Source organism: Leopardus geoffroyi, chromosome C3 (assembly GCF_018350155.1).
Source record: "Leopardus geoffroyi isolate Oge1 chromosome C3, O.geoffroyi_Oge1_pat1.0, whole genome shotgun sequence".
Classification (NCBI taxonomy): domain Eukaryota; kingdom Metazoa; phylum Chordata; class Mammalia; order Carnivora; family Felidae; genus Leopardus; species Leopardus geoffroyi.
The window spans coordinates 123,649,928-123,677,716 of NC_059338.1; the positions used below are offsets into that span (position 1 = coordinate 123,649,928).

At 39.1% G+C, this 27,789-nt stretch overlaps 1 protein-coding gene across 1 annotated transcript; it reads right to left on the bottom strand.

The window, feature by feature from the left end:
- Window positions 1-27,356, bottom strand: CHMP4C (charged multivesicular body protein 4C). The gene is made up of 5 exons (XM_045454743.1): window positions 26,917-27,356; window positions 7,180-7,357; window positions 4,201-4,315; window positions 1,130-1,295; window positions 1-942 (listed from the first exon to the last, which is right to left on the bottom strand). Exons 1-5 carry the CDS (start codon window positions 27,104-27,106, stop codon window positions 878-880), a joined length of 714 nt encoding a protein of 237 aa, XP_045310699.1. The 5' UTR covers window positions 27,107-27,356; the 3' UTR covers window positions 1-877.
- Between the last annotated feature and the right edge of the window lie 433 nt (window positions 27,357-27,789).

Genomic DNA, 27,789 nt, shown 5'->3' on the forward strand with positions numbered 1-27,789 from the left:
TATTCATGATATACTTTTAATTGCCTTTATGTTTATGTATATACAAGGAATGTGCCATAAATTGTAAATAAACATACAAGAGAGCACAAAATAGGAAAGAATGAACATTCACACATTTCGCACGCAGAAGCCACAACAGCGTCATAATGGCCTGGGAGTGTTAACGTGGCTTCCTAAGTGGCTAAATTACACCCCGGAGATTCTCGCTCAGCAGTGTAAGCTGTTAGTGCTTTCAAACATTTTGGGAAATGCATCCATTGCTCCATTCCAAGCTTAATTGGCATAATAAATGTCAATTAAAGCTCTTTTAAGATTTAAACTGTGAAACTGAAGTGAAACTATGTATAGACTCACATAAGACTTCTCTACGTGAAGTCTCTTCCACAAGAGACATGGTGTATTTGCATTTACCATGTGGTAGATACGTTCTAACATGGATACACATAGCAAACTTGCTTCATGTAGAAAAGAAAGATACTTTCTCTAGCTATTATCCTCAACGCATCACTCTTACATGGCCTATAAACTGTTATACATTTTTACGCGTACATAGAATTCCGTTTTCTTTCAACAAGTGTAGAGAGGGCACCAAGTATGTGCCAGGACTAGAAATACAGGGGTGAACAAGATAGAATGCCCCCTCCCATCAGCATGGAAAGATCCTCTGAGATGCTACCAGGAAGCCTCTTCCCATCCCTGATTCTATGTCTACATGAGATTCTTTGTAACTTTTACCTACAAGCCTTAAAAGACAATTACTCATCCAGTGTAAATATAAAACAAGGTCTTTGTTAACTTCTAAACATTGCAAAAACATGTTTTTTGTGTGTCTAATGTACAGTTCATTAATTTAGATGTCAACAAATTCCACTGTAGTTTAAGTAGCCCAAGCTGCCAATTGTTTGATATCATCATCCTCTTCTTCTGCCCTCCTGGAAGATGCTGGAACATAAAATAGATAAAAATTAGTAAGCGGCGACATTCCCACTTTCACCAGAGAAAACAGGTATGAATACAGGTATTAAAAGTTATACATCTATGAAGTAAAAAGTAAGTGTTAAAAGGGATGGACCTGGGTAATTATTTTAGGCAAGTATCTGACTGTAGGTAGTTGAGGTGTGCAACAGACCTGCTCGGGATCGATGTGCAGCAGAAGACATGCCTGACGTTCGACTCGGCATTCTAGCCGGCTGTGCGGGGAGGGAGGAAGAAGGCACATTTGGAAGGTGGATATTTGTCATCTTCTTATTTAATTCTTCCTGCTCCAGTTCTTCAAGTTCTGCCATCAACTCATCCTGAACATAGGAGAAAGAAAGAATTATGAAGTTAACGTTTCAAGAAGTGGGTTTCCTCAAACACAATAATAAGAACATCTGCTACCCAATTGATATGTGAGAACCCAGTGAAACGGAATATTTATTTTAAGACTAAGTCTTTTTTTGCAACACTGAGCAATGATTAAAAAATGAATATTTTGGTTTGTGCAAATTTGTTGTAGTTAATCTTATAATACTTCAGTAAACAGTTATTCAAGTAATTTGTGTTAACTGAATTTATAACTTCCACAGTTTCTAGGAAATTTGCACCTTGCCTGTCATTTTTTCCACTGTATCTTTCCTATTGTAAAAAAGTAAGAATCTGTAAAACTTTAATTGGAGGAAATAAGTACTTCCATCTGGGCTAATGCTTTTGAAAACATAACAACAGGTATAGCAGAGCCATAATGTACAGAAAGTAAAAAGAATCAAAGATACTATGGTGTCTTTGTTAGATTACCAAAGCCAATATAAATCATGCTGTGTGTTTGGGTAAAGAAAACTGCACCTCAAGGTAGGTACACTCTACTTCTTTCTTTTAGCTATAGTCTCAGAGAATCTGGCTTAATCCTAAACTATTCTCTGTCCTAAGAACCTTAGAGAGGCAAGACTAGTTTGAGACTTTAGCAGCATAAGTCACCTTATAGCAGATGTGACTATGGTAGTTCAGATATAACTGGCTCCATGAATACTCAGGTAGAGTCCAATCCCCACTGAGAGAGCTTGAGAGTCAAAACTAAATTTGTCATCATTTGAATTCTGAGGTTGTCACCATCAGAAATGACCTAAGACACTCTTATGTTTATTTGGCCAAGGAGAGTCTTCATTTATCCATTCATTCATCATTGAACAAATTTATTGAGAGCTCACTCATGGTCAGGTATTGAACTCAATGCTGGGGATGCAAAGTTGAATCAACAGTCCCTACATTTAAGAAGTTCATTATTGAATGTGGGAGAAAGATACATAAATAAATCACCATCTCGTATTAAAATGAGAGTAACAATACTACGGGCCAAGACAGGAGGTACTTAAGCCAACCACAACATTTGACCAAGTCAATGTATATCAGATACGCAGCAAGCCTAATGATTAACCACTGGTAAATCTACCTCATGAAAAGGAAATAAATCATGAAAGTGTATGTCAACAGACCATGTGAAATAGTATGGTCAGTGTACTTGTGAGCTTTCTGGTTTCCCACAAGCTATATGAATAAAGGGCTTACAGAATGAATACTCTGAGGCCTATTTTTGCTCACAAAACAACTAGGAACAAATATAGTAAATATAGTAATGGCAGAACACACTATTCCACATTGAAGGTGTGCCCAGAATTGTCAATAGCGCTTGAGAACTATCAACAGTACAAAGAAGATATTGATATTTTCTTTAATAAGTATGATGACAGAATAATCATCTCCTCCATCGTTTACAGCCTTTGAATACCAAACACTCATCCACTGATAAAATAATTTTAGAATTAAGAAACTTCAGAGATAATCTAGCAATCCAGTAATTTTCATTTTATAGATGAGAAAACTAAGGGTCAGAAAAGTGAAGGGGCTTACACAAAGTTTAGTAACAAATGGCAGAACCCAGATGTCCTTATGAGCCCAGAGTCCTTTCCACCATATCATAATGCACTCAATAAGTGCTTATTGGGCTAACCAGGGGTAGGCAACCTTTCTTTAACGGGCCAGATAGCAGTATTTTAGGTTTGCTGGCCACATACAGTCTCTGTTGCATAGTCTTCTTTGTTTCTATTGTTACTACTGTTATTTTCTGCAGTCCTTCAAACATGTGATATCCTTAGCTCACGTGCCATACAAAAAGCCTATGGGAAGGATTTGGCCTGAAAGCCGAAGTTTCTAACCACTCATCTACACCATTTTGGTGGGGGGAGGCATATTTTTTAACTCCAGTATAATTAACCCACAGTATTATATTAATATCAGGTGTACAATATAGTGATTCAACAATTCTATACATTACCCAGTGCTCACCATGATAAGAGTACTCTTCAATCCCCATCACTATTTCACCCATCCTCTCATCTACCTCCCCTATGGCAACCACCAGTTTGTTTTCTATATTTAAGAGCCTGACTTTTTTGGTCTCTTTTTTTATTTTGTTTGTTTTGTTTCGTAAATTCCACATATGGTGGTCTATGCTATTTTTAGAAGTTGGTAACACTCAGTTCTCATTTCCTAGGCCTCCATGGAACCACATCTTACTTAGTAGAAAGTCAGGAAGTCAGATTCTTTCTCATACTAATCAGACAACTGGAAACATTTCAAAACATATACTAGTCCTACTTACGTGTGCTTTGAGTAGAACAATTGAAATTCACAGTGCAGACACCACCATTATAATTATAGTCTCTATTATTGGACTGATTAATCTAAATGGAATGTGTGTGTTAATAATGCCACTCCACACTTATTTTGTTTCATGGCCTGAGTAATAAACAGAGGCAGACTAATCTCTAATTTAACAACTACAGAGCATGATACGTCTGTTCCTTGCAGAGCGACACAGTGTGCTTTGCTTTGCCCAGATGTGCGAGCACTTGATTCCTTGTAATGGTGCTATTTAGGCTTCAACCATTAAAAGTCACTAACTTTACATAATCACATACTGCCTTTCCTTAATAGCTGAAAACTTAATTAGGGGGTGGTTTGCTAGACTATATTAATCTTTCTTTTAAACCAGAGCTACCAACACTTTCATTCCCCCCTTGTGAGAAGCACATCACTAACAAATATCACTTATTCTTTAGTGATGTTTAAGAAAATATTTATGAAAACCCACCTGCTATATATGAGAGGAAGCTATCCTTTTTAGTACCCACAATACTCCATTCTTTACACTGTGTTACCTACCTCATCAAAGTCATCACCAAATCCAGCCCGTTGAGAAAAGGCTTCTGAGATTTCTTGGGCAATATCCTGCTGCTCTGTGATTTCTTGCATCAAATCATCTATTTTGTTCAGATCCCTGGGAAATAATATGTTGTTGAAATATTTTCTTTTCTTTTCTTTTAAATGTTTGTTTATTTATTTTGAGAGAGAGAGAGAGAGAAGATGCGAGCCAGGGAAGGGCAGAGAGAGAGAGGAAGAGAGAGAATCCCAAGCAGGCTCTCTGCTGTCAGGGCAGAGGCCGATGTGGGCCTCAAACTCACGAGCCATAAGATCATGATCGGAGCTGAAATCAAGAGTCAGATGTTTAACCAACTGAGCCACCCAGGCACCGCTAAATATTTTAGAATTTTACCTTAAAATTATGAATTCGGGGGCACCTGGGTGGTTCAGTCAGTTGAGCATCCGACTCTTGATTTTGGCTCAGGTCGTGATCCCAGGTTTGTGAGATCAAGCCCCGCATTGGGACCACACTGAGTGTGGAGGCTGCTTAAGATTCTCTCTCTCTCTCTCTCTCTCTCTCTCTCTCTCTCTCTCTCTCTCTTTCTCTCTCTCTCTACCTCTCTGCCCCTCTTCCCCGCTTATACACACACACTCTCTCTCTCTCTCTAAAATAAAAATAATAATAAAATGAATTCAGCTATAATCCCATATGAAAAATGAGTCAATGTGAACTCTTAGTTATTTCAGTAAGATAATAAAAATTTCTGGTGATAGCATTTATCAACTTTAAAAACAACTTGCATTTCGTGAAAATTAATAAACCTGCATACACACATATATTTTAAATATTTGATAAATGGCCATTACATTTGGGACTCACTAGAGACTATAACAACATTTGTCGATGCATTTTGAAATTTTGTCTGGTAGAACATATGTAGAATTTAATATATGCTGCCATGTATCAGTTCAGCAGGAAATGGTGCCATGGACCACCAAGGACCACCATGACCAAGATAAGCTGTGGCAACTCTCACCAGTAACTATCCGACAGCAGCCTTTTAGAGAAGCTAAACTCTGGAACTAGAGATCTTCTAGAATGCTTAGTGGCTCTGAGATCCTGACTCCCTGAGAGCTTTCCCAGGGCTGCTGATGCCCAGGGAGAATACTAATGAGAGCAGGATGAGGCCTCCGAAGCTCTCAGAAGAATCCTCAACCTCAGCACAGGAATCCAGGTAGCCACAGGCCCACAACGGACAGCTGCTTTGAAGACAGCTTCCGGCACCTGAACCCCACCGGCCTCTAACCACCAGCCTAAGCAGGCAGTGTCTGAAGGCCAGGATCTGAACTGCTTCACTACCATTCTGTCTCTGAATCATTCCTCCAACTCTGAAACTAGGGCAAACTGATTGAATACCAGAGAAGTGACAATTTACCTCATTATTAAGCAAACACTGAAATTTTGACTCCCAGTGGAATAAATATTGTGCAAGTTTTCCAGACTCTACATATGGGAAGACAAGTATTTTTACATTAAAAAGTTTTCTTTTAGCATCCTCCTATCACCCCTCATTTCCAATTATTATCATTATAACAAATATACAGTGAGCCTATTTATAAAAAGGAGTATGAGAAAGGCACAACTGAAGTTTGGGCCTGAGGTTGAACTTTACTCCAAAGGAATACAGTGGCATACTGCTGCTCAGCTACCTGGAGAGAGAGGCCGTGATTCTGTACTACAGTTTAGCACCCAGCTTTACAGCAATGATAGATTTTTGACTCTGACAGTGACTCTAGTGATCTTTCTGAAGCTATCAAAATGACAGCTGATTATCAATGAATTATCAAGGCAAGAAAATGTTAGCAAAGATGTCTTCACTGACCCCAGCCTCCCCCTCTCCCATTTTTCCCATCCACAGACACTTCTCTACATCCTTCAGGCATTTTTGCTCTCATACATCTTTGACCTAGACCTCACTGTCATATCTAATCTCAGGAAAGAATCAGGTCTCAGTCACTGATTTCCCAGCGTGAATGTAAAGCAAATTATCACCAGCCCCACTACCACTATGAATATTGGTACTAAGTGCTTACTTTGTGCCAGAAACTATGCTAAGTGCATTGTATCTAGTATCTCATTGAATCTCACAATAACTACATGAGGTAAGTACTATTATGATCTCCAATTTACAGCTAAAGAAATTGAATCAGGGAGAAGCAAAGTAATTTACTCAAGGACAGTTGGCAATGAAACTGGGATTAAATATAACTCAGCAAATCTAACTTCAAATTCATGCTCAAAGCTATTATTCTAGGTCAATATTTCTCAAACACTGGTTAGTATCAGAATCACCTGGAGAATGTGGTTAAAAACAAAAAGGCTCAATCCCTACCCTTCTTCAAGGATCCTGGCCATCTGTGTTCTCTTTTGTAGTTTTCTGGGTTTGACAACCACTGTTCAGTAAGTCTAACACTCTCACAGGTGTTGACATTTAGGCCTTTTTAAAACAACAGCATGGGGGTGCCTGGGTGGCTCAGTTGGTTAAGTGTCTGACTCTTGGTTTTGGCTCAAGTCATGATCTTAAGGTTTGGTGGGTCCGAGCCCCCCATCGGGCTCTGTGCGTGGAGCCTGCTTAGAATTCTGTCTCCCTCTCTTTCTGCCTCTCCCTCGCTCACACACTTTCTGTCTCTTTCAAAATAAATAAACAACAACAACAAAAAAACAACTGCTGTGTGAAAGCATTTACAAGTGGAGTGTCAGACAATATTGAGGCAACTTGGAAACATTAAGAGCAAAGTGAACGTCTTCATTTTTTCATGGTCTTTTTTTTTTTTTCCCTACTCTAACTTCTAATCTTTCTCCAAGGGGGCGTTCCATTCCAACATGTCAAAAAGCCTGAAATGAGTAACTCCATTCCTGCCAAAATCATCACATAATTCCAAAGGCTCTTCCCAACATTGAGGGAATTTATGACTTGGAGGGAGACCAAATTCACTCACATGTTTTCATGAACTGCTTTCATCGCTTTTGCCGCAAAGCCCATGTTTCTTAACACCTCGGTGTTGGTGTGTGAGTTTTCCAGGGCTTCTCTCTGGAACTCAATGGTGGAAAGTGTGCCATCAATCTGAGTGAGCTGCTTCTCAAACCTCTTCTTTCTCTTTAGTGCCTGTAATGCAGCTAAATAAGGGAGAAGCCACATTTATCAGCAGAAAGCCCAAGCCACAAACTCAAGAGACATCTGCCCAACACCAACCATAGACTCAGCATTGTCAATCCCTACAGACAATGAGGGTGCCAAATAAAGCTGAGAAACACTAACATCTGCCCTTTCAATCACCTGCAACAACTACTACTCATCAAACATCTTGTTATTCTTTTCTTCCAAAGATCTGGCAAGTGTAAGAGGATGAAAAGTCAGTTTTCATATTTCATAAAATATATCACAGCAGTGTTTCTATCAGTATAGAGTTTTAGGGAAAAGATGGATAAAAATATCTTTTATAGATTTTGAAAGTATGATCCTTTATATGTTTTGGGGAGCTATGATAAGTTTCATGGCAAACAGTTGGAATTGTTAGCTTTTTATTGTCATCAAAGTAAATAAAAATCCTATTAATTCCCTTATTCTTCTACTTCCCTTAACTCTGGTATAAACCAAAAAGAAATTTTATTTTCCTTCTTTTATCATTATAAATTAATAAAAGTATTTTGCTAATATGGAAAAAAATGAATAAAAATCATGCAGTAGAAAAACAAAACTTTAGAGGAAGAAAAGAATCTTAATAACTGTCTATTCTAGCCTGATTTCCTTATTTTAAAGACAAACTAATTGAGATCCAGAGAAGTTATGTGACTTTCTTGAAGGTAGATGGTGAGTGGCAGCTGGAACCCAAACCTAGGTTGATGAGCTTCATGTCTTGGTCTAAAATAATTATGAGCTGTCAGCAAGGTTACATCTAACCATAAGCACCCATGAAATCAACACTGCTAGAGTCAAATTCAAGAATTAGTAGCAAGCTGGTGAGAGAAAGAAATGTTGCCTTCAGAAAAATATCCAAACACCCTCCCATCAGCTCTTAAACAAAATACCCACTTCATTTGAAAATCACAAAATCACAAAACTTAATGAAGTTTTGACTATGGCACCCTCCCTAAAATAAGACCCTAAAATATGAGCTTTGATAAGCCATTTAGGGAACGTGCAGGAAAAGAGAAGCAGAAGGATGTTAATATAAAGATAATTAAATGGAACTGACAAAAGAATTCAAGTAGCTTTATGGTTTCAGAGTAAAGCATGTAAGTTATTGCCACAGAGATTTTTAAGAGAAGGCTCTCTTCTAACTCTGTTTTCGTCAATTCATTCCTTTAATTCCAACAGATTTAGTTTGCTTACTCTATGCTTTTTGTTTGGTACACAAAGACTCATAGTCATTATAGTTTGCTAGATTTTACTGGCTATCAGTGTAAAATATTACTGTCTGTCCCATTTAAACCTCTTTGCTCTAAATTCCATTTTGCTTTATATTAATGTTTCAGCTTTCCTTTTGTTACAATTTGCCTGTAATAATTTTATGGGGACCTATATTTCATAATTGTTTTCTATTTGCTCTTTTTTGGTATACCTATTACAAATAGCATATACTTGGATATGTAGTTTGTGTGACTGTTTTCAACCATTCATATAGTCTTTTTTTTTTTCCTCTGTATTTCCTTTTATTTATTTTTATTTTTATTTTTTTTAGTGTTTTATTTTATTTTATTTTATTTTATTTTATTTTATTTTATTTTTATTATGTGAAATTTATTGTCAAATTGGTTTCCATACAACACCCAGTGCTCATCCCAAAAGGTGCCCTCCTCAATACCCATCACCCACCCTCTATATAGTCTTTTTTAATATAAGATTTTAACTCATGTTTATTTATTGTGATAACTGGTATCTAATATGGTCTTTCTATTATCATCTTTTTTGTGTTTTCTGTTATATTTTTGTTTACTTTTTGCTATCTTTTCTTTATGTATATTGATCAATTTTTTTTGTTCATTTCCCCCTTTTAATTTGTTAGACCATTATATATACTAAATGTATTCCCCTAAGTATGCTCTTATATTTAAAATATACACATACAGGGCACCTCGGTGGCTCAGTCGATTGAGTGTTTGACTTCAACTCAGGTCATGATCTCGAGGTTCATGGGTTCAAGCCCCACATCTGTCTCTGTGCTGACAGCTTGGAGCCTGCTTCAGATCCTCTGTCTCCCTCTCTCTCTGCCCCTTCTCCACTCATATTCTCTCTCTCTCTCTCTCTCTCTCCCAAAAATAAATAAAATTTTAAAAAATTAAACTATACACATACAATTAAGTTTTCTATGTTGAAAATTAATCAAAATTTATAATTTATTGTTCCCAAATAAGATTCATTGCTCACCCCAGACCTTCCAATGTTTGATTGAAATAATCTTCAGTTTTATTAGTTACAGATGATTACTGGTTGTTTTACTATCCTTTCAATTCTGAAGGAAACTTAATTCTTAACAATTGCATTAAGTTTGACAGACACAATTTCAACAGTTTACAATAAACTATAGAATTTGCTGGCTTAATTCCTTACTATTGCCTCTTGTATCCTACATCATCCTTTCATGGAGTATTTGTACTTTACTAGAATAAATCTTAAAGGTATTTTTTTTTCCAGAAAGGTGCATAGATATGAATTCTCTAAATACCTATAGGCTTGAAAACGTCTTCATTTTGTTTCAAACTTGAATAATAGTTTGGATTTTTTATAGAACTCTCAGTTCAAAATATTTGAAAAATTCTGACTATTCCATTGTCATTAGGTAATCAATATTTGAAAAGTTAGATGACAATATTATTTGTATCCCTTTGTAGAAAATTTGCTAGCTTATTTCCTCTTTGGAAATGTTTAAGATTTACTTTCTTACCTTAGAGTTATGAAATTTCACCAGCCTAGGTGTAAGCATGTGCCTTTTATTTTTTGCTTCTCCCAACTAAGCATTCAGTGGGGTTTTTTTTATTCTGAAGAATTAAGTCTTCCTTCAGTTGGGGAAACTATATGCTTTAAATTTTTTTTTTTTAATACTTCTTTCACCAAACCATTCTGTTTTCTCTCTTTTGAAATCTCTATATGATGGATGTGGGATTCCTTGGCTCTATCCTTCAATCTGTTAGTTTATCTCTTTTTGTTCTATGTTCTAGGAGAATTACGTAACTTTATATTCTGGATTACCAATTAGTCTTCAGCTAGATTTATTCTACATTTTACCCTTTTGTTTATTTATTTTTAATTATGCTTTTTAACTTGTAAGAATTTTTTTCTTCTAGCTACTCATTTTTATGGCAGCCCATCCTTGTCTTATAATTCAATAGCCTCTTGAATCTCCCTGAAGATACCAAAACAAGTTTTGTGTTAACATATCTTATTTCCTACATCCTCTCTTTTTTCTTGAGTTTGGTTGTTTGCTTTGCTTATCTTAACCCTTCTCTTTCTTGCAATTATCTTTCACTGAATTTCTTCTGAGTCTGTGTTAAAAGCTCATATTTATAAATGAAAGACTAGAATAGTTAGTATAAATAGCTGGGCCTCTTGTAGTTACATAAATGTGTTTTCCTGTGAGGCCTCTCTCTTGAAAGGCAAGGCTGCCCAAAGCTCTGCAAAAGAAGTGGGTGTGGTATGCCATCAGGCAGGTTTCCTTCCATGGGAGGGAGCAAGTAGACAGGCTTGACAAAGAAAGGCTTTATTTTAGGTGTGGAACATTGTTCTATATTTGCCTGGTAAGTGGTCATTTTCTTCCCCACGCCTCCCTGCCCACCGTGGAGGTCCAGGGTTATCAGGCTGTGCTCTGCTTCCCTCTCCAGGTGCAACATCACAATTCAAGTCCCTGCTGAACAGTGCTTACACTTCATTCATGAAAGAGTTTTTATTTGTTTAACCTGTCCTTTAGGAAAGAACTAAAACAATTTTTAAAAAATTACCTGGCATACAGACCTTTCTATGATATTACACAATATCACCCTGTACAGAGGCTCATCACATTAATGACCAGAGCTGTGTGAAAGTTTTCCCCCCAACATGGGGAGAATTACCAGTTGGTGCTCCGTACTAACACTGCGTGTGGATCCATTTCTACTTCTACATGTATCACACTGCATTATAATTATTTGTAAGACCTTTTCTACCCCACTTCCACTACACCAGTCATAAGCCCTTTGAAGAAAGATGTAGCATCCTATTCTCCTGTTTCCCCAGTTCCTGGCCCATGGTCAATAAAATACATAACAAAAACTAACTTTGAGTATTTGTTACATGCCAAACTGCTGCTAAGTGCTTTGTGTGAATTATGCCATTAACTCACAAAAACTCCAAGAGTAGGTACTATTATTGACCTACTTTACAGTAGATAAAATGAATGAATATTAAAGAAATAAACTTGACAATTTTGTGCACACGGTATAATGACAGCATGGCATAATAGAAAAAGTATGGCCTTCAAGGCCAGAGTGTGACTTCTTCTTCCATAGATACATACGTCTGGGTAACACACTTGCTTTCTTTGAGCTTCAGTTTGCTGTTCTGCAAATGGGGATATAATCCCCATGATGCTAGGTGATTGTCTTAAGAATTAGGGATAATTTATGGAAAACACCTCATATAGTGCCTATGCAAGGTAGACACTTAGAAATTACATATTATCATTACTAATAGCAATATATAACATTCATTAATTTATGCAATTGTGTATCTTATTTCTGAGACCAATGAGGAAGAAGTTCCCTGGCTTTTTTGCCATAACTCACCATAACCAGAACATAATACTAGAATACATTTAAAAATCTTAGGGGGCGCCTGGGTGGCACAGTCGGTTAAGCGTCCGACTTCAGCCAGGTCACGATCTCGCGGTCCGTGAGTTCGAGCCCCGCGTCGGGCTCTGGGCTGATGGCTCAGAGCCTGGAGCCTGTTTCTGATTCTGTATCTCCCTCTCTCTCTGCCCCTCCCCTGTTCTTGCTCTGTCTCTCTCTGTCCCAAAAATAAATAAACATTGAAAAAAAAATTAAAAAAAAAAATCTTAGAAATATCAGAAAATCTTAGGAAGCTAAACTTCAAATACACATCTCTACCCAACATACCCAGAAATGGAATGTTCCAAGTATGTCTCCTCCCTATCTTGTTGGGCTGGTTCAGTGTCTATACTTATTTGGAATATAACTGGTATCCATCGGCCCAAAAGCATTTTCCTTTTTTTTTTCTTTTTAAGAAAAAATTTAAAGTTCTCTATTAAAAAATGCACTGTGTTTCCTAGTTAGAATTAATTTTAGAATACTTTCTGAAAATAAAAAAAAATGCAATTTGATATAAAGGATGAGACTTTGGAGTCACTAGAGTTACATTTTAATACTACTCTACCAATTAATAACTGTGCATAATAACCTTGGTGTGTGACTTAACTCTTAAGTGATGTTCCCTACTTGGGTAATAATAATAGTAACAACAATAATATGTAGATGACAATAGAACATTGTGCACTGGAGTCAAGTTGCCTACTTTCAAACCTAGGCTCCATCTATCCATACCTATGTGACGTATGTGCAACATAAGTTGCTTATTGGAAAATGAAGATATAACTCATTCAGTGGTGAAGGATTAAATGAAATAACATATACAGAGTATTTAGTGCAGTGCCTGACACATCATGAGTGATTACTAAATACAAGGGAGCTTCACAATCGTCATCTCCTTCACAGGATTGTCAGAACCATATGGTGGGAGCCACATGGTATAATGCCCAACTTTGCAAATGGTTGTTGTTAATAATAATGAGTTCTGGCTTGGACACAATTTTAAATGCCTATGTTAACATATGGCTTCTGACCTTCAAAATACTCGGGAAAAAATTTGAAAATTCACTAAGAGTTCAGATCTCAACCTATACTTTAATTCCCATACCACACACTACAGATTGGCCTACACCAGTGTTCTAATCTCAGAGGGACCCAAGCAGGTAATGAAAGTTAAGTGAAGCAGAGAGAGGTTATGGAGAAAGGCCTTTTTTGTTTTCTCACCTGTGAGAGAGAAAAAGATAGAGGAATATTAGTCTATATGATAAAATAAAATAGTACAAGAGCGATAATAAATGTCAGTGGACCCTGGCCCCTGCATCAGGGAGTCAACAGCAAGAAGCAGGGACTCTGGTGACCAGCAGAGCATAAACCTTACTAGAAGCCACACTGCTGAGCTCCAGTCCACCGTGACCATGCCCAGCCTTCCACAAACTCAAAAGAAGCAAGAAATCTGGATTTGCATGCAAAATCCTCCAAATTTAAAAGCTGATTCACATTTTTCCAAACACCTTGTGTGAGCAAACCCAGTGATTTCTGCATGGCTGGATCTGGCCCCAGGACGCCTGACACTTGCTGTGACTTCTGCCTGGCACGGTACGCTTCTCCCAAACACTAAGACAAGAGGCTTATGTTCCAAAAGCCAAGAAGTGTATGTGAGGAGTCTCCCCGTGAGCTTGCACAGGAAATGATGATGCCTCAGACCCACCATGAGTTAGACAGGCTTTGATTTTGTTTTCTAACACATGATTTGGGGAAAAAAACAGCTGCATATTTTTAAAGACATGGAACAAATACTGCAAATTAAACTTTGCTCCTGATTTGGCAAAGAAGGACGTTTTTAGAGCCATGTAATTTAACCGGTATAGAAGGTGCAATTCAATCTTCCAACTCCTGTATGTGCTTTTAAGCAGCTGGTGAAACCTGTATAACATTCTTTCTAAAACAAAGGGATCTACTATATTCCTTTGCAGTGGAGAGACAGCCAGGAGTTTTGTCTCTTCACTTAACAGTGACGTTCCTTCAGCAATGGAGCTACAGAACCGTGACCCGTATATTCTGCTGCTGGGAGACACGGCAAGAGTTACTACAGCCCATTGAGGACTGCGGCTGAAATTTAAGAATTACTCACTTGAACCAAAATTCCACTAGCCTTAAGCAACTTTACTCAACTACTACTTTGCCAGAGGAGGAAGGCTTCCAGTCATCTATGAAAAGCAACTAAAAACAGAAAAAAGTTACAGTTTCTTTGTTCGTATAATGTACAGGGCGTCGTGGTTGTAAAGGTCAGTCTGTTCTTCACTCATTCGGAGTGCACAAATGTGTGCATCGCTAATCCACTAGTTTGCAAAAAAGGAAGAACATTATAGAAACCATCATATCCAGTGACTATAGACAAAACTGTTTGTGAAATATGAAGCTGCATTCTGACAGCTCTTCTCTCTACCAGGAATGGATGGTCTTTAGAGAAGGCCTAAAAGACGGGGCTTGGAAGAGAAATCCCAGAGAGTGCTGAAGATATACATGTCATATCAGATGAAAGGCTAATATCCAAAATCTATTAAGAACTTATCAAACTCAACACCCAAAAAATAAATAATCCAGTTAAGAAATGGGCAGAAGACATGATCAGACACTTCTCCAAAGAAAACATACAAAATGGCTAACAGACACATGAAAAACTGCTCAGCATCACTCATCATCAGGGAAATACAAATCAAAACCACAAAGAAATACCACCTCACACCTGTCAGAATGGCTACCTAAAATTAATAACTCAGGAAACAACAGGTGTTGGCGAGGATGTAGAGAAAGGGGAACCTTCTTACACTGCTGGTGGGAATGCAAACTGGTGTGGCCACTCTGGAGAACAGTGTGGAGGTTCCTCCAAAAGTTAAAGATAGAACCACCCTATGACCCAGCAACTGTGCTAATAGTGCGTGTGTCAGAGGGCACACACCCCAATGTTTACCGCAGTGCTATTGACACTAGCCAAACTATGGGAAAAGCCCAAATATCCATCAACTGATGAATGGATAAAGAGGATGCGGAATATATATACAATGGAATATTGCTCGGCAATCAAAAAGAATGAAATCTTGCCATTTGCAACAATGTGGAGTGTTGCAATACACTCAGAGAAAGACAAATCAGAGAAAGGCTCCATCAGAGAAAGACAAATACCATATGATTTCACTCATATATGGAATTTAAGAAACAAAGTATATGAACAAAGGGGAAGGGAAGGGAAAATAAAATAACAGAGATGGAAGCAAACCATAAGAGACTCTTAAATATAGAGAACAAACTGAGGATTGCTGGGGGGTGGGGTGGGTGGGGGAATGGGCTGAATGGGTGATGGGCATTAAGGAGGGCACTTGTGATGAGCACTGGGTGTTGTTTGTAAGTGATGAATCACTAAACTCTACTCCTGCAAACAATACCACACTATATGTTAACTAACTTGAATGTAAATAAAATCTTGGAAAGAAAAAAAGAGATACATATCACACATAATTGGTCATGTCCTCTTTTGCTTTTAACTAGGAAGTATCATAATCATGTTGTTTTATTTGAGAAACTTTAAAGTAAGCCCTGTTCTTACTCACATACAAATCATTTCATTAATTAAATAATACTTTCTATTTATGTCACCTTGTTTTAGTTCTTGAAAAACACAGTCTGAATAAGCATCCTGATAAGTACAAATGGAATAAAAGCAAAATGTTTCTGTTCAAAGTCACAGGTTAGATAGAAAGTAGCTGGGAGAATACTAGAAAATTCTAAGGTTCATTTGGCCAGGATTGCCCCATTATGAATTTCCCTGGCCTTCTTCAGTTTAAAAAAATATTCTTTGTCCACTCATTTCAGCCGCTCCACAAGTATATACTGTAGATCTACGACACTGCAGGGAAAAGAAATGAGGCTATAATCTCAAAGGATGCAGATATGAAGTGGGCATTCAAACAGCTATTCATCAGTGAACAAGCATTTATTAAACACCCACTATCTTACAGAAATTGTGACCACAGATACTAACATGTGTAAGTTACATTTCAGGTAGCAGAGGAGACATAGAGGGAGAATGACAAGAGACATGTACAAGGTACAGTGGATGCGCAGAGAAATGTACACACTCTCCCTGGAGGGTGAGGTCAGACATCCGAAAGGAGGCGATGTAGATGAAGCCAGGGTAACAGTCTACACTTATAATCACCCACACTAGTCAGGAAGGCACATGAATGATAAAGTGTCACACAAAGGATTCCTCCTAGCCCCCAACCTTCTTCCTGATGCAAATCTCCTACTAAACCATGTGAAGTTTCTGGCAGAGATATATTAGAAGCCAGAATCTATAAACCCCAAAATAGAGCAAATCACACCGGCTTGCCACATAAGCTGGGTCTTATAAGCAACCTCCATATTTTCAGAGGTCTCACCAATAGTAAATGTCATCAGGACATAAGCTGACGAAAGGACATTTGGAAGTGGGATACTGCTGTAAGCAAGCCAGTAATGTTGGAATGAATTTTATATATAAAAAAAGAGAAATGGTGATTAATATTATAAAGTATAAAAGATTAGAAAGTGGATAATTAGTGCCCTCTTCCATCTCCAGAAAGATAGGAAATGGGCAAAGGATATTAAAGTTATTTTCCAACAGAAATGATGCTACTCTCCTCTTTCTAAAAAGCTCACAGCTTCTTTTGGAGATGAAGCAGTTCTTACCGCCAGAACGTTACACAAGAGATTCTTAAATCTGAGAGTGAAAGGTCATGTCCAAAAAGTGCTATCAGCCTTGAGTTGTCAAAAAAAGGAAGAAATGCTTGCAGCAGACTCATTTTGAATATCCACTGAAATTCTTATTTCTTATAATTAATTGCTTCAGAGGTCAACTGCCAAGCAAGTCAAATTAACCTGCTATTGGAACAACATACCAATGTAGTAATTAAAATGTACTTGATATTCCTTGTAAAAACCCAGTTACTGTTTGACCCAGCAGAATATATAACTAATTGAGTGGATGAGTTTTCTACCTGCCACTAGTATTATTAGTAACGTCGTGCACTGGTAACCTCTATGAGCTTGCTATTGCCTAGAATGTAGGGAAAACAGTATGAATATGAAACCAGCAAATATTAAACAGAAAAACTCAGAAATAGCTGATTATGATTAATTCTACAGGATAAGCACATGTACCTATAGATGAAATTCTATATTGCATGTGTATATATGTATACATGTATACAGACGTGCATATATCTGTATATACATGTGTACATGTGTGCACAGGTGTTTATATTTACATGTATGTATTTGTGTATGAATATGTGTATGTATATGTATAACATAGTTTACTTGTGGCATATTCCTTGCCCACATGATGTGCCAGTATTTCCTACTACTGTGTCCGTGATTTGCAGGTGCTCCTGAGGACCAACAAACTGTATCTGTATAGTGCCTTTCAGCTCTCACTGTCTAGGATTCTATGATTATTCCCTTGGGATCCTAAGATCAACACATCTTGAAAAACATATAGCTCCTATCCTTAAGATCACTATTTCTATTTGAAATTCTTTATGAATAGGTTTACCTTGCAATTGGTGATGAGCTGCGCTATTCTTTAACTTTTCAAGTGTAAGTGGGAGAACGATGCTCAACAAAGGAAGATAGTTTACATAAATCAATTTTTCAAATTGCTTACAAAAAGATAAACCAAAGGCTCTTACATATGTGATCTTTAATATGTATAAATTGGTTTAACATAATAATAGCATTTTTTCTTGCTGCAGTGAACAAAGTATAAATTTTAATTAGGATAATATCTTTGTTCGAACTCCAAGGCTATATTCACTTTCACTTACATGTACTAAATATATGGCAACAAATGGTCATGGGGGGCATGCCTGGGTGGCTCAGTCAGTTAAGCGGCTGCCTTCGACTCAGGTCACGATCTCGTGGTTTGTTAGTTCAAGCCCCGCGTTGAGCTCTGTGCTGACAGCTCAGAGCCTGGAGCCTGCTTCGGATTCTGTGTCTGCCTCTCTCTGCCCCTCCCCTGCTCACACTCTGTCTCTTTCTCTCTCAAAAACGAATAAACACTTAAAAATTTTAAAAACAAAAGACCTTCAAATTTAAAAAAATTGGTCATGGAATTAGCACTGCTCACTGAGAAAGGCCTTTTGAACAATGTAACTGCTAAAGCAAATAAGACACACCTGTAACAGATATGTAGCATATCGCACTACGTGAAAGAACCAAAGAGATTCAACAGAAATTCATGTTTAAATAGAGAATGAAATATCAAAAGTGTTCAGTATTTGGTTGCATAATTATATTCCTCTAAATTTATATGAAAGACAAACATAAAAGTATAAACTTTATTTCATTTAAGCCAGATGGCTAACATTCAATTTTATTTTTTTAAGTTTTTATTTATTTTATTATTTTTAATATTATTTATTTAGTTATTTATTTTGAGAGAGAGAGAATGCATACCTGACAGTGGGGGAAGGGCAGAGAGAGAGAGAGAGAGAGAATCCAAACAGGCTCTGTGCCTGGAGAATAATAATAAAAATGACTATTCCAGAATATATAATGCTGCTCCAAGTTCACAAAGGGGGAAAAAATAGATGTAGTTACACAACACAAGAAATGGTACCAATTACCCTACGAGAAGTAGCTACAACACATCAGCAAACTGTCAACATCTGTGCCACGGAACCTTGAAAGAATGATTCTAGAAGAGAAACACCCTACACTCCAGTTTCTGAGAGATTAGAAAAGAAGACAATGATAACTAGAAGCCAATATGAGCTCCCAAAGATGAAAAATACCAAAGTAATCTCATTGGCTTGTTTTCTTTGGGTGACTAGATGCTGACTCAAGGAAAAATCATAGACCACCCACTAGCCTTCTAACATTATGCACATCAAAATCAACCAGAAAGCCTTGAATATCACAATCCTAAACTTATCCCAGATTTCTTGAAACAGAATCTCCTGATGTGGCATTTTAAAAAGCTCTCCAGGTGGGGCGCCTGGGTGGCGCAGTCGGTTAAGCGTCCGACTTCAGCCAGGTCACGATCTCGCGGTCCGTGAGTTCGAGCCCCGCGTCAGGCTCTGGGCTGATGGCTCAGAGCCTGGAGCCTGTTTCCGATTCTGTGTCTCCCTCTCTCTCTGCCCCTCCCCCGTTCATGCTCTGTCTCTCTCTGTCCCAAAAATAAATAAACGTTGAAAAAAAAAAAAAAATTTTAAATAAAAAAAAAAAAAAAAAAAAAAGCTCTCCAGGTAAATCTGATGAAGCTATCAGTTCATAAATGGGCATTTGTGAAGCAGGGTATATGCATATAGTTTGGTTTCGGGAATAGAACCCACAAAGTATACTGAAGCATTCTTAGGGGAAAGAGAAAAAAATGGAGAAAAAAGATGATATGGGCTAAAAATGTAGATCAGGTATATTTATAGCTAGATAAATAACCGAATTCATTGAGCGTTGATCTGTCAAATTGGTAATCATGCCTTAGCCCAATCTTAGATGAAACATTGTTACTGTAATGCAGAGGTATCCTGGAATGAAATCTTTAGAGGCATGCCATGAGGCTCTGTCCTTGGGTTCTGTCTTATTCAATATATTTTAACAAAGTCTTTGTCAGGGAGGAAAAAAAAAAAAAAGCCTACTGATCAAATTTGCAACCAGTTCAACTAAAAGAAATAGCTCACATATAAGACAATAAAATTAGAATTTTAAGACTTAATTGAAAATAAGATGATATGTAACAAATAAATATAAAATACTGAATGCAAGCTTAACACATTGATTTAAATGGGGAGAGGGTAAATCTGGCTAGGGCTTTTAACTCTGAATCCACTGGGGAGAAGCAACTGATCTACCTGTGAAAAAGCATATGCAAACTGAGGCAGTATTAACAGAACAAAGGAGATAAAAAGCCCAGGGCATTCTGCCACTCGGTACCTAAGTGTGTGAATAAGGGTGTAGGTCCACTAGGATCCCTGCCAGGGCTCAGAGGGGGGAAGGCAGGTAGTACGAAAGTGAGAAGTTTTAATACCACAACTTCAGTGAATAGGCTTCCAGGGCTGGTTCAGATGTTTTAGTTTCCTCCACCATGGAATGAAAGCCCAGGAGGAGCTCCTGAGGTGGGAGAGAAACTGGGGGTGAAAATGGAGGAAGGGTCACATTTCCATTGATCTATGTTTGCCAGAAGAGAGAAGAGCAGTTGACTGGAGAAGAAGACCTGACCCCCATGTGGGTGCTGAATGCCCCAGGAATAAAACTCTTTCTTTTTCTGGTGCCAGAATACACAGGGTATGGTACAAAGTATCAAATAATCAGAGGAATGCAGAACACTTTATGATGGTGCTTGGTTGTAATTTGAATATTAGAGAACTCTGAGACCCTTCAAAAGGATTATGGAGTAGTATGCACTTCCCTAAAGAAAACGAATTCAGATGGCGAATGAGGATCTGTCAAAGCTTTGGAAATGTTTCTTCAGCAGTCAACAGGAGGGAGGTGGGGAGAAATTTCTCGTCTGGGTCTCAGAGTGATGGAGGAGGAAGGAAGAAACAGGAGGAATGGTGAGGGAAGAAAACAGAGTAGAGAATAGAGGCTTCCAGCTTAGCAGCTCATCGAACAATAAACACGTCCTATGTTCCCAAGCTGTAGTCGGCATCAGAATCATTGAGTTATCTGTTCAAAGTTCAGCTTTCTGGACACTACACTCGACGTACTAAATGTGAATTTTGAGGGGGTCCTTGTGAGTCTACATTTTAACAAACATCCTCAAAGAATCCTCACGTAGTTGATCTGAGGGCCACATTTTGAGAAACTCTCTTAAGAAAGGAGGTCACAAGGTAAGTAATATCTCCCAAGGGAGCTCCCATCCATCAGGGCCCTGCATTCTGTATCAGTCTCGTATTACGTGAGCCATGCATGCTCTTGCCCTCACTACTTTGGCAAAAAAAGCTGACACACAGCTGACACAGATGTGATTCTTTTTATACAGAAGTCCTTCTGGTCCCTCGTGTCTGAGATTGCAGAATTCAGCTCCATGACAACTATATAATAAAAAGCAAACTCAAGAGCCCCAGGAGGTTCATACACTGGGCCAAACCAGTGGGATCGTGCATGCACCCCAACTCCAAGGAAGACCAAGTCTCAGTCATGACTCTGGAAGCAAATTCATCCTTGGCAAAAAACAGTACAGGCTTCAAAGTGCGCTGGCTCACTCAAATAAAAGGCTCTCTGCCGTAGGGTCTCATTCACCAAACAGATACCCGATGAAGAGGTAGAATGGCCTCAGAGCCAAGTTTCCCTGGAATCATGTGTAATGATACTGAGGAGGGATTGTGGCCAAATTTGCTCCTTCCTAGTCTCCACCTTTCATCTCTACCTGCCCACTTCCCACAGCCTGAGGCCTGGGGATAATCCCAGACTGGATCCGTATCTCTCCACATAATTATATATTTGAAGTTCCTGCTCAGCTTGGGACAAGGTGAGCAACAGAGCCAGGCTGGGGGGAGAGAAATGAAAGGCACTTAGGGTACAAATTTAAGGGGGCACTCACTCTCAAGGTCACCCTAGACCCGGCCCTGGTTAGCAAACCTCAGCACAGTAAAGGGTGACTGAGGAAGTGACTGAGGAAGGTGAAGTTGAGGAACAGGAGACACAGAGAAATGGCTAATGTCCTCAAATACATGAAAGGTCTTCACAAGGCAGATGGAGTAGATTTATTCGAAGTTATTCCAGAAGACAAAATTTGAGGCAGTAAGTAGACCTTAGCAGGAAGCCAATTTCAGCTTAAAAAAAAAAAAAAATGCTACTGTTATCACAATGACTGATACTTATAGAGCACTGAATTAAGGACTTTACACAATAATGTCATTTATCCTCACAACCGTGAACATCAATCTTATCCTTGCCATCGATAGACAGGCCTCGTAAATGGTGTAAAGTCACACAGTGTCTAAGTGGCAAGGCAGAGCTAGGAATCAAACCCAGGTTGGTCTGCTTTGAAGCCGAACTCCTAACTAAGACAATAAGTTACTCTCTATCAAATGTGTAAAAACTGGATCATGACCTTACATTTAAGCACATTATGACTATGGCCATCTCTTAGGGATATTATTTTCTAAGAGACCTCATAAGGGAGGTTAGAGTAGTGACCCCTCATGGGATGGAGCCCTGCATCAGGCTGTATGCTGACAGCACAGAGCCTGCTTGGGATTCTCTCTCTCTGTACCCCCCAAAATAAAAAAAATAAATAAACGTTAAAAAAAAAAAAAAAAAAAAGAATATCGACCCCTAAAGTGTTCCACCAGACCAGTGTGGCAGGAAGGCAGTTGCAGTATGCTGAGATACAGATTCCTTCAGCTACAGAGGCCATAGCCTGGGGCGTCAAGAGTCCCCAAGCTGTTAGCCCCTGGTTATCCCAGTGAAGCACACAAATACTATCAGTGTCATAGATGCCCATATAGATGCCATCATGTGAAAACAGGAAGCATTCAAGACGAAAGGACCTTGTATTTCTAACTCATTAACATTACTATAGATTTAACTTACTCATCCTTAAGCCAGGCACTTTTAAAAATATTGATGACTGAGCCCCACTCTATTCAATTATATCAGAATCTATGGGTGTGGGACCTGGGCATCAGGGTGACTTAACATTAAAAACTGCTCCAACTGGAGAGTGTGATGCTAAGTGAAATAAGCCATACAGAGAAAGACAGATACCATATGTTTTCACTCTTATGTGGATCCTGAGAAACTTAATAGAAACCCATGGGGGAGGGGAAGAAAAAAAAAAAAAAAAAGAGGTTAGAGTGGGAGAGAGCCAAAGCATAAGAGACTCTTAAAAACTGAGAACAAACTGAGGGTTGATGGGGGGTGGGAGGGAGGCGAGGGTAGGTGATGGGCATTGAAGAGGGCATCTTTTGGGATGAGCACTGGGTGTTGTATGGAAACCAATTTGACAATAAATTTCATAAAAAAAATAAATAAATAAAAACTGCTCCAGATGATAGGGCTCAAAACAGAAAAATTGAGGCACCTGGGTGGCTCAGCTGGGTGAGCGTACAACTCTTGATCTTTTGGTTGGTGGGATCCAGCCCTAAGTGGGGCTCTGTGCTGATAGCATGGAGACTGCTTGGGATTCTCTCTCTCCCTCTCGCTCTGCCCCTCCCCTGCTCAAGCTCTCACGCTCTCTCTCTCTCTCTCTCTCTCTCAAAATACATAAATAAACTTTAAAGAAAGAAAATAAAAAAGAATAAAAGTTAGTGGTATGTAAAAAGTTTGCTTTTCCATAAAGGAGATTACCAGCTATGAAGCAGGGGTAATCTACATAAGCTACATCAAGTAATCTCAGACCTCCTAAAATTTATTTTTATTTTTATTTTTTTAAGTTTATTTATTTATTTTGAGAGAGGGGTGGGGGGAGAGAGAGAATGAGCGGGATAGGGGCAGAGAGAGAGGTAGAAAGGATTCCAAGTAGGCTCTGTACTGACATAGCACAGAGCCCGATGTGGGGCTCAAACTCACAAACTGTGAGAGCATGACCTGAGTCGAAATAAAGGGTTGGATGCTTAACCATCTGAGCCACCCAAGCACCCCTCAGACCTAAAATTTCAACCAAATTATAAATCTTGCTCCAAGTGTTAATCTTAAAGATCAACAGGGCCTTGAATATCATGGGTGTTGCGAAAACAATTTGGGGGTGCACATTCAGGTTCTTTTTGGTAGATTATGGTAACTACCAAAGAAGTTTGAGGTGAGAAGAATTAGCTATGCCTGCACAACCTTGGCATAAGATACAGTGAGAGCAAGTTTCAGACTAAATGCTGCATAAACAAACATACACCGCAAGCAGGCAAAAACTCAGGATTCCATGAGTTCAGTGAAGTCCCAAGTGTATGTCTCTTCAGGGCCTCCAATATACCTTGTATGAAAGGCTCCCAGAAGGCAGTAACATCCCCTAGTAAGGTGCTGTGCCCTGTGGGAGGTGTGCTCAGGCAGAAATACACGTGATCCAAAGACTTTTTTTTTTTATGTTATTTATTTATTTATTTATTTATTTATTTATTTATTTATTTTTATTTTTGAGACAGAGAGAGGCAGAGCATGAGCAGGGGAGGGGCAGAGAGAGAGGGAGGCACAGAATCCGAAGCAGCCTCCAGGCTCCACACTGTCAGCACAGAGCCTGACGCGGGGCTGGAACCCACAGACTGCAAGATCATGACCTGAGCGGAAGTCGGACGCTTAACCAGCTGAGCCACCCGGGCGCCCCAACACGTGATCCAAGGACTTGACATGGCACTGATCTGAGATCAAGCCTCAGGTAGCATTCTAAGTTAGTTATACCTCTAGAAGATTCTTATCACCTGTTCTTAGAATGGGAAGCAAGGAAGTGTCTCAAACTATTTTATTCAATCCACATATTTAGGATATCTATAATTTCCCCAATGAGATCTCATTTCTAACATTCATTGCGCTAATTTAAAAGTTACTCATTTTACCCATAAAACCCACTTTTGACATTCAGAATGCTGGCAAAGCTTCTGTTGTAGAGAAATAGATTACTGAAGAATTTGTAGTCGCTAGGAGTGTGGTTCTTTCTGATACAATGCTAGCTGACCAGCCATGTCTAGAAGTAAAACTTTACTGCACATACATTATATCACTCAGATTATAATGTAAACTACAGCTCTTATACCACAATATACAGCCCTGTATTATATACAGCCTTATATAGCACAAGGTCCATTTTGTACTAATTATATTGGGCCTGATTACACTATGTGTGTGAAAATATTTCTTGGTAGCTAATGGAAAACAGAAACTATTGTGTATATGAAGCTACCTGGTTTATTTGGAAGATGCTGATATTGACAGGGTTTCTGATACAGAGGCCTGTGAATTCTTTCCATAGTTTAGAGTACAGAAGAACTCATGCTAACTACCCTGTTTCTACTCTCAGAATCACTGTAAAATCAGGTGTGGGCTAACACCAGTGAAGTTTCCAAGGATAAATGACAAAGAATAAGTGAATTTTCAAACCCCAATTGATTATTTGCACATGATACTTGCATCTGTAACTTCTCTGATTTAAGAAAGTTAGATTGATGCTCTTAATTAATGTTGTCTTTAATTTTGGGGGTGGGTCTTTATATAATAGTCAACCTGTAATGCACTTCAGTGCATTACCAATTGGAGACCATTTCTGACAAAAAATCAATAAAACCTATATTATCTTACATTTTTTATCTTCTGAAAGCAAAACCTACATTTTCACCACTTCTTAAGAGCAGATGTTCGATTTTTAAGATTTTTTAAACCAGTATTTACTGAGCAACCACTGTCGATAAAGCGATATACAGACCCAAAAGGATGACGGACAGAAAGACATCCCTTGACAGACGTTATGCAAATTTCAGAGTGCACATCAAACTGAAGAGGAAGAGCAGAGAAACAGAACTACCAATGACTTTTTAGCAAGCCATAATGGCATGGTATTCTCTTTAGAAATTGCCATTTAATAGCTTCCCAAAGTATTTTCAGACATAAAGTAAAAATAGAAACCAGCATTTAACTCTAAAGCAGGCTATAATGTAGACGAAAGTTATATGCAGTAGCAGAGAAAAATGAAACTTGGCCGTTTTATCGTTGGTAATAAGTGGACACAAATGTATCAGGCACATTTTTATGGGAAGCAGCAGAGTTTTTCAAGGTCAACTCCAGAAGACATTATTCCTTTCCTGCATTAAACAATGGCAGCATCATTCAGGGCTAAGTAAATCTTCCCAAGGCTTTGTTATGACTAAAGAAGCCTGACTTGCGGACACAAGTTCAGGGTTAGGTGGTGGACACAGTTCTGTATTACCGCTTCTGTTTCTGAGGTGGCCATTACAAGACCACTTCCATGTCTAGTGTTACCACACCAAATCACTTCAGCTTCTCCCTGGGCTTTTATATATGTGCTGTTTAGGTCTATTCTCTATAAAGAGAGCAGTACACTGAAGAAACCAATTAACTCTGGACAATAACAAGGGTTCAAGGTGTGACAGGAGCACCAAGAATCATTACTGGTTCAAAGTCCCTTGTGTGGTAAAAACCAGTAATAAGAAATATAATATTTAATTCCCTGCTTTTTTTTAAAAGTAATGTCTCAACTGCACAGCAGCCAACTAAACTTTTCAATGGCTGAGGAGCCAGGTAAACCAGAACATACCAGAAAATAATCCACTAGAGATTTCCATGCAACTTAAAATGTATGATTCCATATTTATAAACACACAGCAGAAAACCTGATATTTGAAGTCTGCAGGGCTGGACTAGGGTAAGTCAGAACAGGAGTAAAATTTAAAGGGTACCAAAGTTAGTAATCAAGATAAATAATATTTTAATGCAATGTTTTTAAAAATCAAAATCAATACAAAAAATTCATGATGGACAAAACATTACATTTCTAAAAAAAGAATGTTAAATAAAAAAGTGCTTTATAGGACGACATAAGAGCCAGAGGCAAAAAGAAAAAGAAATCAACAATACCAATAGTCTTTATTTAAGATTTTTGATATTTTGTTCATCATGAGGTTTTTGCATTAATTCTGAACTTTTAAAATATTGCATTAAAATACTGTTCATCTTGATTGGGACTATCTAACATTTTGCTATCTAGGATTATGCCTGGCTCAGCTCACTCCAGTTTTGGCCCTGGGGGGGGGGGGGGTCAATACCAGTTCCTAGAAAGGCTGTGGGAGCAAATCTGGCCTCCTGGGATACGGGTGCTGTGGGCAGATTTTCCCCCAAGGAAAGGGCTGGGGACAGAAGGGGGACAGCTCACGTCTGCGGCCAGATCCCAAGCCTACCTCGCTTATTCTGCGTGCCGTGCTTCTTGGCCAGGGCGAGTTCTCTCTGGATTCGATTTTCCAGGTACTCTTGTTTCTTGCTCAGCATCTCCTCTGTCTCCCGAAGTCGGGCCAGGGCCTCCTGGGGGCTGGGAGCAGCTCGGCTCTTAGAAGAGCCTCCCCCTTTAAAGAATTTGCCCAACTTGCTCATGGCTGTGGATCTGAGGGGCGAGGAGTCCCGGGAGAGTCTCAGGAGCGCCCGGGGCCGCGCCCGGGGAACAGGTGAGCGAGATCGTCCTCTGGTCTCGGGGGCCCAGAAACCGAAAGGCAGCGCTCCCAGGGAGTCAACAAGCCGTCGGGGGCAGGTGACACACACTCCTGGGCATTTCCTGGCAGCTGGCTGGGCCCCGCCCCTCCGCGCGGTTAGGGCGGGGAGGCCACTGGAGTAGGACGTGGCTGTCCGGTCAGGCGCCGCCCGGCCGTCTGGGAGTTAAGGAAGAGCAGAGCAAAGAGTTGAAAAGATTGCCCAGACTGCAACAAAGTTGCCGTTTGATCCACGCTGAGGACACACCTCGGGGGGGAAGGACTGCCTCGTTTGTGAATGGCTCCGAGAAAAGCCCTTTTCCAGGGGACTCCCGCGGGGCCTCGAAGTGTGTGATAAGAGCGCTTTACCGACCCAGATTTTTGAAAAGTACTTTATTCCACGCATGTGTTTTTGTTTGTGACTGCTGTGAGCACAGTGTTTCTGTATTCAGATCTCTGACTATTCAGATGTGTTCGTCTAAGTGTATATACCGTGTGGGTGTGAGTGTGCAGAGGCACGGGCTTCCAGGACGTTTTTCTGCCACTCGGAGGCAGGTGTGTGGCCAAGCGGCTTCTTCTAGAAGCCACGAG